The sequence below is a fragment of the Periplaneta americana genome, chromosome 6 (assembly GCF_040183065.1).
Source record: "Periplaneta americana isolate PAMFEO1 chromosome 6, P.americana_PAMFEO1_priV1, whole genome shotgun sequence".
NCBI classification, from domain to species: Eukaryota; Metazoa; Arthropoda; class Insecta; order Blattodea; family Blattidae; genus Periplaneta; species Periplaneta americana.
In genome coordinates this window covers 75,901,206-75,914,652 of record NC_091122.1, presented here as the reverse complement: position 1 = coordinate 75,914,652, position 13,447 = coordinate 75,901,206, and the positions used below count along the sequence as shown (strand labels likewise).

The following is a 13,447-nucleotide window of genomic DNA, read 5'->3' as shown; positions in this document are numbered from 1 at the left end:
ATATTAGTGAGGAATCTCATAGAATCTATTCGAGTTAAATGGCAAGTTGTAGCCGATTATGTGAACACCATATTTTAACGTTTTGGTGGCTACTTCATCTACATAAATGTAGACAGCCCTATTTTTGTCAATGGAGATTCCTTACAAAACAGTTCATATGCTTCTTTCAATGTAAACAGGAACAGTCTCTTCTGAACTGGTATTTTCTTTTTGGTTGTCTCATATGCAACTGTTTTAAAATCTTTCCATTTTGGAGACACACAGGACACAGTATCTGCTCTATAGAAGTCCTTCACTTTCTTCTTCATTTCATCATTAACACCATTGGATCTCGTTTTGTAATTATAACTTATTGAGATGAAGATGGAAACAGTTCACGAATTACTCTGGTTTTCTTCCTTGGGCTTGTTGGAAAAGCCTCCTGCACTTGCCTGACAGCTCTTTTAAGGGACCTTCCAGATTTGTGTGGTGATAATGAGGCTACAGATGAGGGTACTGATTGTTCTTCTAATGCTTTCCATATTGTCCTCATCTTTCACATTCATAATTTTGATGCTTCTTTTGCTTTCTTTTGGTAGGCCTTGTCATTATTTCTCTGGTCACGAACCTTTTTCATTCATAACTTGACAGATTCTTTTTCTTCCTGTTTCTTCATATCATTTTGCTTTTCCTGCATTTTCTTCATACAATCTTTTGCCAGTATTGGAGTCATCTAACATGAAAGAATCATAATTACCAACACTATTTAAAGCATGATAGGACAATAATATTATGTATGGCCAATGTAGTGTACTAGGGATGTATTTCTCAGTATAAAACAGCCTAAATCTGAACTACTTTACAGTCATTGCATGCTAAACTGAGCCTGGACATTATTTTTTAAAGTTTAATATTTCTTTCTGAAGACTAGTAATAATAAACCCTTATTATTTATATTTTACAGTAGAAATAAGTTCAACAACTTAGTTCACTGTATTTGTGTATTTTATGAACAAATGTGAAGTGTGCACACGCTGAATTTCAGTGTGAAAAATGATCTATGTTTAGAGTCTTGAATTGTTTCTGCTTTTCATCAATCAGCTGATTTTGTGTCATCTTATCTACAGCAGTAGTTTTCTTTCTCATTTTAGTACCGGTAATTCGTTCTAAAAGCAGGTCAAGTAGATAACGAGTTTTAATTACATTAATGGTGACAGTTGTGTGTGTCACACCCATCTCAAAAATTACGCTTTTATTTTATTGTACGTTTATTTTACTTGTTAATAAGAAAGTATAAAAGAAATAAAAGTTTACAGAAGTAAGGTTCAGTCACTAGTCAATACAATATGAATATTACTTTTGCTTGATTCAGAATTAAGACATAATAAAGCTCTGGTTAATGTCTGTCACACCCATCCTACAGAGTATGACTGAGGTTATTAACCTTTATTTACTATTAGCTATGGAAAATTGAATTAAATTGAATTCAGTTGAATTTTATAGGAGACTTCTGTGGTTGTATATGTTCATGTCATATAGGCTCATTCTCACAAATAAGGATAGTTTTTAAAAAATATGAATGAATTTTGTTCTTGTTCCAAAACATAAGACATTTCAAATGCTTTTATTCTTATTATTATTATTATTATTATTCGTATATGAATAGGCCTACAGAAAAATGGAGAACATCAAAACAAAATTGGAGAAAGTCACTTCGTTTGTAAGGCAGTTAAAAGAGTGAAGCAGGTGCTTCCTACAAGCCCGAGTAAAAAACAGGCAGTTATTGAGAAATTTTTGGAAGAAAATCCAGTTCCAAGTACATGTTCAAGAAAAGGAAGAAATCTTGGAACGAGGTTCTGGCAGCTGAAGAAGATGGTGAAATTAAAATTATGTGCTTGAGAGTGTGTAACGGAGAAAACACTCACATTTTTACAATCCATTAAAATGATGTGCCTTATGTTTCATATGAACAATTGATAGATATTCTTCCAGAACCAACTATAAAGATTACAGGAAACAAGACTCTATTATGTATTTTCTAGAAGTATTGATGTTCTTGAACAATCTTAGAACTAAGTAATTTAATTTAGTATCATATGGATCATTTTTAGTTTTACATTTTAATTATTTTGATATACAACACATAGGCCAAATATAACTTCACAGCATCACACCCGTCTACCTGAAAAGTGTCATGCCCGTCCTATGCATAATAATTTTTTAAGTGTTGTGATCCAGGTATAAATGTGCAATTATTACAGAAAACATTTATAACATTAAATAACTTTTAGTACAAAAATTCTCAAGATATTTGTTTTATTAAATTCACAGAGTTTTCTTGTTTTCGTTAGCGGTGTTCACTGCAAGTGCATATTCTTGTCTCACCCGTCCTCGGACATTTACGATGCTGCTATCTTAAGTGTAGTTAGAATTTATTCTGCGACAATAATTACACAGTAGGTGCAAGGTTTAATGTATTACACTGTGATGCAGGTATGAGACTTGTAGCATGCACTGTAAAAAATCGGGGGTCAGTAAACTAGTTAAAAATGTTATGAAAATGTCACACCTGTCCACATGGAGCCCAAAGGTTCATTCCCGCCATTGGTCCCTATCCTGAGCAAGATTAATCCATTCTCTGTCATCATATCCCACCTCCCTCAAATCCATTTTAATATTATCTTCCCATCTATGTCTCGGCCTCCTTAAAGGTCTTTTTGCCTCCGGCCTCCCAACTAACACTCTATAAGCATTTTTGGATTCGCCCATACATGCAATATACCCTGCCCATCTCAAATGTCTGGATTTAATGTTCCTAATTATGTCAGGTGAAGAATACAATGCGTGCAGTTCTGTGTTGTGTAACTTTCTCCATTCTCCTGTAACTTCATCCCTCTTAGCCCCAAATATTTTCCTAAGCACCTTATTCTCAAACATCCTTAACCTATGTTCCTCTCTCAAAGTGAGAGTCCAAGTTTCACAACCATAAAGAACAACCAGTAATATAACTGTTTTATAAATTGAAGACATTATTACAAAAACAACCCTTGTCAAAATTGCTATATTTCAGGAAAATAATAAAAATAAATAGAACAACACATGTCAGCTGTTTCCGTAAAGTAGTGTTTATCCTTGTGTCAATTGCACTTGACATGGGCCGTTTTTGGAGTCTATAAACATTTAAAATAGTAGCAAATGTGCCCTTAACTCAATTTCATTAAAAATTACTAGAACTGTTTTTGTAATAATGTCTTCAGTTCTAACGTTCAGATTTTTTGACTGCAGACTGGATGATAGAAGCTTTTCAACCGAATAATAACAGGCATTTCCCATATTTATTCTGTGTTTAATTTCCTCCCGAGTTCATTTATATTTGTTACTGTTGCTCCAAGATATTTGAACTTCTCCACCTCTTCAAAAGATAAATTTCCAATTTTTATATTTCCATTTCGTACAATATTCTCGTCACGAGACATAATCATATAATTTGTCTTTTCGGGATTTACTTCCAAACCTATCTCTTTACTTGCTTCCAGTAAAATTCCCGTATTTTGTTACATTTGTTACATATACAAAAGTAAAGCATGATGTATGTAATAATTAGATTGAAGATTTTTAAGAAAAATGCTCAGACATGTCGAATCTTATTTCTTAAAAGGATTTATTTTGTAAATGTGAATTTTTTTGTGTAGTCATTGTTGCATGAACTATGACGTCATCGAATAAATGTTTAAATTAGAACATATTGTCGTGTGAATGCAAGAAGTATGTTACTCGAAATTTGCGTTGTTTAGTTACCTCTTTTATAGCATAGCAAACATCGCACAAAATGTAATGCAAGAACTTGGTAACTGATCGAACGATACCAGCGACATCTATTTTCCAATATAACAAATAGGTAAATGAAAACGAGACATATTCCTTAGTGCAATAAATAAGTAAATAGGCAATGTCATAAAATATGAAAAATCAAATTACCTAGTTCTTGCATTCACACGACGATATGATTTTTCTCATATTTTCTGAAAGAGCATGTTTGAAATTGCACATTCTAGAAAATTTCACTTATTTAATTGAAGTTGAGGTCTCTCCATACAACAAGAAAGAAGTTTCACTAACTTTCACACAAACACATGCATGAGGCTATTAATTTTACTAATAGTAAACAATAAATAATTAAATTCATTTAATTAATTATTCAGAATGTCCTCTACTGACAATCTGGCAATGACTAAGGCGCAGTACATTTTCCTTTTGAACATTATCTTTCACAGCTGATGGTATTTCTCTACATTCCATTCTTATTCTGGGCTTCAACTTGTTCATGTCACTGGGTTGTTTGGCAAAGACCCTACACTTCAGGTCATTCATTAATAATGTTCTACACAAGGACAGGTCTTTCACTGCAAACCAAGCATTCTCCAGTCTTTCCTATTTTCTGCCTTCCTCTTTGTCTCCGCATATGATCCATATATCTTAATGTTGTCTATCATTTGATATCTTCTTCTGCCCCGAACTCTTCTCCCGTTCACCATTCCTTCCATTGCATCCTTCAGTAGACAGTTTCTTCTCAATCATTGACCCAGCCAATTCCTTTTCCTCTTTCTGATCAGTTTCACCATTATTCTTTCTTCATCCACTCTTTCCAAACACAGCTTCGTTTCTTATTCAGTCTGTCCATTTGGCACACACTTCAGCTAACTCTATAAAAAGAAATCAAGCATAACATGTTATACATGTTAAAATCAATTGTGTGTGTTGAATAGATTAGTCTAGAAGGGAGTGAGATGATCTGCTGTAACCTTGAGATTTCCATTACAAATTCCATCTGATCTGGTTGCTTTCACCTTGAGGATGTCTGCTCTTACTTTCACTGTAATTACTACCGGTATCTCATATCACTCTGGTTCTTTGATTTGGCATGCAGCGGTTAGGTTACCTCTGTTGAAGAGAAGGGAGCAGTGGCGTAGCGTTAATGTAAGCTAAAAAGCTCAGCTTCCCCAGTTAATAATAATTTCGTAATAAACCTGCAGTTTATGAACAAAATTATTTATTAATTTTAATAGAATTTATATTTATGCATTAAATATTGTGATGCGGCAGCTCAGGATGATTTGTGATGCAGCACTAAACAAGAAGCCTGCACACACCAGCTTCCAAGCTCCACTGAATTAAAAGCAGACTGGTTTCTTTCACTCATTCTTCTGTGCAATCCACCCTGCAGATTTTCCATCCCTTTCTAACTAAACTACCCTGGTCGCAAGGCTCGCAAGAAGCTAGCTTTGACATTGAAAATGATTTAGTTTCCGACTTATCCCTATTCGTGAGTTGTGTTCAGTTGAAGTGTTAGTGTACATTGTGGCTGATATAATAAATAATGAGTGATATAACAGTTCCTGACACCAATTTACTTGAATTTTTTAGGACAATTCTATTATCAAGACTGACTTACGAACAAAAGTGTGATATAAAAACAAATGAGCAACTCCCTTGCTATCAATGAAGGACACAACCAAAAGACAGATGCATACTTATGTAATGATACTAATACTATATTTATTGATCGTTAAATTTTAAATTATTGTTTATTTAATGACGCTCGCAACTGCCAAGGTTATATCAGCGTTGCCGGTGTGCCGGAATTTTGTCCTGCTGGAGTTCTTTTACATGCCAGTAAATCTACTGACATGAGCCTGTTGCATTTAAGCACACTTAAATGCCATTGGCCTGGGCCGGGATCGAACCCGCAATCTCGAGCACAGAATGCCGGCTTTAATGACTGTTAATATTGTGATTTCTCTAAATATGATGGGGAGCGAGGTAATGTTATACATATACGTATCTATTTGTACCTAAATTCCAACCAATCTTTGATTGCTGACTTGACATTGACTAGTATTTATTTTAAGACACTATTTTTGTAATACGTTTTCTCATAAGTACACGAAAGACAACTTGAGTTAGCTTCCCCTGCTCAAAATTTCATGCTATGCCACTGGAAGGGAGAAGTGTTTTTCCCAAGATTCCAGTGGCAGTGCTTTTACATTTTCTTCTAAGGATATTAGAAGAATCTGTTAGTGTCTCTTGATCTTAGGCATTCCTTGTTCTTCTATGAAATTAGTTTCCTTGGTCTTTAGCAGATTTTTTGTATGCTTTCCTTTTCTCTGCACAGAGACTTAGGTTTGCCTCGGAGATACCTGTTTGTGCTCTGCAGGAGTTTGATCATTAATGGTTATATAACGAATTGGCACAGCAATACGAGATCGACCACAACAACTTAATATTATCCATTGTAACAAGTTGACTTTATTACTATTACAATAATGCATATTTAAAACATTCTGGTTTAACAGATTATCATGACATCAATTTAGTTTATACAAACATCCATGTTATAGTCTCAAAACCTTCGTCGCCAATCCTAAGTCCTTCTTTATTTACACTATTTTTCCACAACAGTCAAATAGGATCCCATAAACCTTTCTCCCCTTGATTTCAACACATTGAAGATGCTTTTAAATTATATATGTAATATTTTCTGTGTCATACCATGTTAAAATATGCACATTTAATTTAAGAGGCTTATCTTTCAACAAGCATTTATTTGAGTCATTACATATTTTAATCTAATACAATAACTTGTTCACGATCTCCAGCTAACATGAAGAATATGACATTAAATATGCATATTTATTACATAATTTGTTGCTGTGTTTTAGTATACTTTTTAGAAAATATTTTTAAATGTATTCATATATTCTAACTAATTAATTTGTGTACTTTAACATATATTATGCAATTTAGGTACAAATGTCTTTGTCTGAAGATGCCCACAATAGGGTGAAAACGTTCATAAGAAAAATAAATGTGTTAACAAAATATTTTTAAGTTAACATCGTAATAAGTCAAGACGGAAAATAAACAAAAAAGTATATTATCTCTTTATCATATTCCGACTTATTTGATAATCTTTTTAAAATGTATTCCAAACTTAAATTTGAGATGAAGTATGCTGAAATAAATTTAAAGTAAGGATATCGTAAATAATTAAGTGTATACATTTTATCTTTCCACAGTAGCGGAAGTAGAGTGGAAGCAACAGTGCACAGGTCAGCTACCCATACACAGTCCACTGAGTACTTAGTTATGAGTCTAGAACACGCGAGATAAACCGCAAAGGGATAGTTTTTTACAATTTGAATTGTGTATGTGACCAGAGTCGACAGTAAGTAGCTACCCATGCTGCCATTCAAGGACATTCATGGTGGATTATAAGACAGTTGTCTGTTACTGTGTGCAGTATTGAGTTGAATTTCAGAGCAGTACATCTATTATTGTGTGCAATATAATAATAATAATCTGTGGCACTACAGCCCATGAAGGGCCTAGACCGACCAGCCGGCTACTAGCCTCACGCCCACATGCCGAAGCAGAGGTGGACGATCATCCAACCAGAATTTAGGTATCGTGTGGTTAGCACGATCCCCCCAGCCATTATAGCTGGTATTCGCAACCAGATTTCGCTACCTATCGTAGCTCCCCAAGTGCATCACGATGCTGGGTGGACACCGGTCCCATGCACTGGCTGAAATTTCATGAGAAAATTTCTTTCCCCATGAGGATTTGAACCAGTGCGCATTCCGTAACGCGAGTCCTAGGCAGGATGCCTTAGACCGCGACGCCACGGCGCAGGACTGTGTGCAATATAGACTCTCATTTCTCTGCTTTGTGTCTATTGCTTAAGTCAGAGTTCGGAGATTTAATACAGAACGAATAATTTGCATTTGCCATAACTTAAAATAGAAAAGGAAGAAAAAGAATCATCTGGTAAGTATCCTAGAAAAATTCAAAAACGTTTTCCTGCAATTGATCCACCTGAAAAGACTACATTTCATAAAATAGTGAATAAATTCAGAACTATGGGATCAGTATTGAGCATGAAAAGAAGACAAATATATTATAAGAAAGGAAAAGTTGGATGGTATGAGTGCTCGAGTAGTTGCCTCGAAAATCTCTCACATAATGCCACAAAATTACTAAAAATGGGAAGAAATAGCCAACATTTCGGAAGCACAGCTCTAACATATTATGAATTAAATTATGTCTAGACACTACAAAACCTGCCTTGCAATAAATGGGGAACACTTTCAACATTGTTTTTGAAAAGGTAAGCATTCGTTAGCCTTTTCACAATTTTAAATTGTAAAAAACTTCCTTCTACGGTTTGTCTTGCATGTTCTAGACTCATTGGAACAGCTTATCTGCGGCAATCTTTCAGGATAATCCTCTCAAAATCAATACATTTAAGGAAAGTTGAGATAATTAGTCTGGGAATTTAATTGTAGGATTATCTAAATTGTGTCATGATTTGTAATTAATTGAGGTTACTTGTAATTATTTAAGTTGATAACAATTGGGTTTATTAGAAACACTTATAAGTTAGGTTTACTTTTGCTTATAGTAGGCGTTATTGTAGCATAGTCATAGGTTTATTGCATTTATTTATTTATAGTTAAATTTACGTTTATTTTTTTTATTACTGTAATTATTATAATGTTATTATTGTATCCTTCACAGTATATCACTGCCATCGAGTGTATACCAAATTGCAGTGTTAATAAATAAATACTTACATACATAAATGAGTGAGAGTTCAGCGGGCTGTGTGTGGGCAGCTTGTGCACTGCTGCTTCCACTGTGCTTATGCTAGTGCGGAAAGATAAAATGTATGCACTGTAGTTGTGGTGGTACTGAATACAGAAATGTGGAGGGTCACCACACTTATAGATGAGTTGATGACAATATAACTTATCGTATCATTTATGATATAGTGCAAATATCTAAAGATCTCACACCAAGTTGAACACTATGAAAGTCTCAAATCATACTCCACTTGTGGTAAGGATATCTGTAAACCAGAATTCATTATTCTATAGGACAGTATGTTAGGATAATAACTAGTGGAAATGAATTGAAACTATTATTCTTTGAAGTATAGCTGTAAGAATTGAAGTAAAGGAATTAACTGATATGAAAAGCTGTTGAAATTAAATTGTTCTCAAATTATCTCTTTTCAGAAGCATTTTCTGTGTCGGATAAGTACCTGCAACATCACTAATGGCTGATATATTTCTGCACAAAGATGCTGTAAATTTACTCCACGAGAAACATGTCATCTTTTTCGGAGATTCAAGTAAGTATAGCAATATACCAATAAAACACTTCAGTGGAAAACTAATAAACATTTTTTTCAACAATGTTGCACTATTTTATGTTTGATATTTGATTTATTCAGGTTTTTATATACCATATATTCCCGCAGATAAGGTGATAGTTGAATCATTAAAAAATACCCATGGCAGATACCAAAAAAAGAAAAAAGAGACCTTAAAATTCTGCACTAAAACCATTATAAAATACAACAAATCACTTTCGTCATCTGAGGCAAAGAGCTCATCAAGTACGTCCTGAATATTTTCAGAAATGATACATATGAAATATACCGTAAAATAATTTTCAATAAAAAAATAATGGGTTATTTGAAATCAAGAATGCAAAATACTGATTCAGTTCGAATTGATTAATCTCTTTTTGATGTCAGATGTCTGTGTCCAGATACAAGATAGCAAAATTGTAACATTTTGGCATGAAAGGTTTATTCTGACGTCAGTCATAGTACCATGAAAACAGAAGTGTAAGATGAACTTTGTGCCTTGTGATTTTTGTCACAGTCTGTCTGTTCATTGTGCCTCGAGGTTTTTCACACAATAGTCATGGAAATATAGGTTATGTGGATAATGTATATATATATATATATATATATATATATCAAATAAAATACATTACATTATACAGTGTTAAAGAAAGTACTTATTATATTTTTTTACTTTGATTCAAGTATAGATGTTGCATGCTATCATTGGGATTTTTTTTAATTCAATGTCACTTCTTTAATTTTGATTTTTACATGAGAGGAGATTGGGTGGCTGGGTAGCTCAGTTGGTAGAGCAGCTGGCTACAGACTGGAAGGTCCAGGGTTTGATCCCAGATGGTGACAGGATTTTTTCTCGTTGCCAAACTTTCAGAACGGTCCCGAGGTTCACTCAGCCTCCTATAAAATTGAGTACCAGGTCTTTCCCGGAGGTAAAAGGCGGTCAGAGCATGGTGCTTACCACATCACCTCATTCTAGTGCCAAGGTCATGGAAAGCATGGGGCTCTACCTCCATGCCCTCCAAGTGCCTTCATGGCATGTTACAGGGATACCTTTACTTTTTACTTTTACATGAGAGGAGATTAACAAAATCATGTGTGAAGTAGCTATATTCCAAAGCATTAATTTTTCTATATATACTGAAATTGTTTTTAATTTCTGATGAAAATTTTCTAAGTTCAGAATGCCCTCAGGTGCCACCAGGCAAGGTAGTGAAGAGTAGCTTCATAGCATCATTGTTGTAGAATCAGCATCCTTCTCGTAAATCATTTGCTATACTTAAGCAAACTGCTGAAGAATTTAACATGTCCGTTTTCATAAACAACTTTTAGAAATGGTTACTAGATATATGACATATTTTAGTTTATGTAAATTTATGCCAAATTAATAACATATAAGTCTACTGTACTTCAAGCATACAATGTATTAATGAAGACATAAAAGTCTTACTTTTGGGATTGTAAAGAATGTCTTTAGTATGCAATGTAGAAAATGAAATTTCGTTATCTTATATCAATGCATATTACATGATGTCAGTTACTTACGATATGTCTTTTGAATACTGTGTTACACTGAACTCAGTTGACAAATGGAAAACAGTACTAATTGTAAAACTGAAATAATTATTGTACGAAGTAATATAATGACGTGTTCCCTCCAAGATGTCCGTAATCTGAGTGACCTTTTTCATTTGTACTGTTAAGTTGGCAGTACATAGCCTATCCCCCTTTTGTACTGCTAGAATTCTCTACCTTTTGTCTCCTTATCAGCTTGTCTGGATTAGTTTTTGTGGAATACTTAAAATGAATACAGTACATAAATTGAAGTAGTCCATGGTACAGTAAACAATAATATTGAAATTTGCACATTTTCACCCCTACAAATTACAGTATTAACCACAATGCAAGAAGAGCATCCACTCAAGGGGCAAACATATTGGAACTGGATCACACAGTTTTGTGTACTGATCGATTGATCCTTCCTTCAGCATGCTGTCTTCAGTGACAAATGCTTATTCTTCCTGGACGGGCACACACATACACAAAATGCACGATACTGGCCCAAAGAATACCCAAGATGGATGTGTGAAGCTAACAACCCTGGAGCTCTCAAAAGTTATGATGTGGTGTGGAATACAAGGTGATATGGTTGTGGGACCATATTTCTTTGATGGAAATGTAAACCAACACACAATGGGGAATTGCTGGACAGCACTGTAATGGAGTTCCTGTATGATTTACCACTGAACAAACAGATCATGTGATTTCAACAAGATGGGATCATGGTACATTATACTCTAACATTTCGCCAGAAACTAAATGAGATGTTTGGTGTGCACTGGGTTGGACAAGGTGGACGTCAGTCATGGCCTCCACAGTCACCAGATCTCACACCCTTGATTTCTTTCTATGGCAATTTGTGAAACCACGTTTTTCAGACAGTGCTTACATCTATAGATGACTTGAAACAAGGATCACTCATGTTATCCAGCACATCCCACCTGCAACACTTTTAAGCATGACAGAAGAATGTCAGGATCAAGTGAGGTTCTGTCTCCAAGTAAATGGAACACATTTTGAACATTTGCGGTACCGTAATTAATATACTGTACGTAAGTGTATTTCTAATGAGAGTAATGTTTCTCATTTGTTAACTGACTTCTGTGTCACACAGTAGTTTAAGAAAAGTAATTACAAGCTATAATACAGTGCGAAAGAGAAGTCATTCCACACTGGAGAGAGCAGAGTGTAAGCACTAGCAACAGTAGTTATGTAGGTAGCATAACTCCCACTTGTAACAATTGCATACAGCTACACAACCCCCATTGAAAGATGGGCTGCTGCAACTGAAATACTTTCTCTAACAGTAGATTATCACTCACATGTGGAGAGACTTCCTTTCCGCACTGTATAATTTTACAGCATGTTAAAGGAATTACATATTTTAAGAAAATTATCTTATGACGAGTTGCCAAACTAACTTACTATTATGACAAGTGTTGCATTGCATGTTTCCACGTATTCACATTTTTTTAATGTTCTAGTGATATTTAACTTATTTTATATTTTTGTTTTCTTATTTTCCGATAATGGTATATCTCTAATGTGATAAGTTGAGCTATATATAATCATAATTTTCCTTACTGTGTGTACTTAAAAATATTGTATTCATTGTATGCTTTGTACTGCACTATTTTATTATTACCATTATTATTATTATTATTAATATTATTATTATTATCATCATCAATAATTGTCTTATCTTTTTATGCTTTGTATGCCTAATTTATTTTTGACCTGCTGTTCACATTTTATTATGCTTTTTTCTTTCTTTCTCTATGTTATATATTATGTCTGATTTCTTCTTACTTGTTGTTTACATTTTATTATTATTATCTTATTCAGTTTTGTGTGTAAAATTTAGTGTACTTTGTAAATTTGTAGTGTTTTTGTAACGCAGTTTTTACTCCTGGTTGAGTGTTAGAGACGGCCGTATGGCCTTAACTCTCCCAGGTTAAATAAATCATCATCATCATCATTATTATTATTATTATTATTATTATTATGTATAAACAAATAATTAGAAAATGAGTCAACTTCGTGACACATTTTTGTTTATTCATATAAGAAAACTTTATTAAAACTGTTATCAGAAATACTATAGTAGAACCTGGAATTATCCATTAAACTTCCTGTGATCTATCTATTGTCATAAAAGAGCGCCATTTTTTAAACAGTGTACAGTTTGGACAAAAAAAAAAAATCCGGAGCATAGCTGTGCTATGCTGCAAGATTTTAAACACAGAACTATGTTTGGGATTACATAGTAAATGAAAGCCATCAGTGCTGTAGATTATACATTTATTTTGTTTCTTTATTCTTAGTTAGTTTCTACAGGTATAAGTAGAACGAATTCTTGAACTGTGAGTAATGGGCGATGATACTTCTATCATCACCCATTACTCATGGTTCAGTGTGGCGAGTGCATCTCAATCCTTCCAGATTTCTCACAGAAGTCATGAATTCTCAATTTTCTCTTCATCCTATCAAGCTCTTTATGTAACCCCAAAAGAAAAATCAAGGGGTGTTAAATCTGGAGACCTGGCCGGCCATTCTACTGGTCCACGTCGACCAATCCAATGTCCAGGGAACTGTTCGTCCAGTGTGCTGCAACATTTCTGTGGCTTAACCTACCAGAATGAAGAATGATATCAATTCTTTCCTCTGTCGATAATATCATCACGAAAATCAAGAAAT

The 13,447-nt window shown here is 34.1% G+C and overlaps 1 protein-coding gene across 3 annotated transcripts in view; it reads left to right on the top strand.

The window, feature by feature from the left end:
• Positions 1-13,447, top strand: part of LOC138701422 (PC-esterase domain-containing protein 1A-like) — a 166,834-nt gene that overhangs the window by 8,593 nt on the left and 144,794 nt on the right. For all 3 annotated transcript variants that reach the window (XR_011332551.1, XM_069828290.1, XM_069828288.1), the window contains exon 2: positions 9,057-9,172. Coding sequence is in view for 2 of the 3 variants with exons in the window: in XM_069828290.1 (XP_069684391.1) it covers positions 9,097-9,172 (76 nt within the window). In the remaining variant the exon portion in view is untranslated. The remainder of the gene's footprint in view (positions 1-9,056; positions 9,173-13,447) is intronic.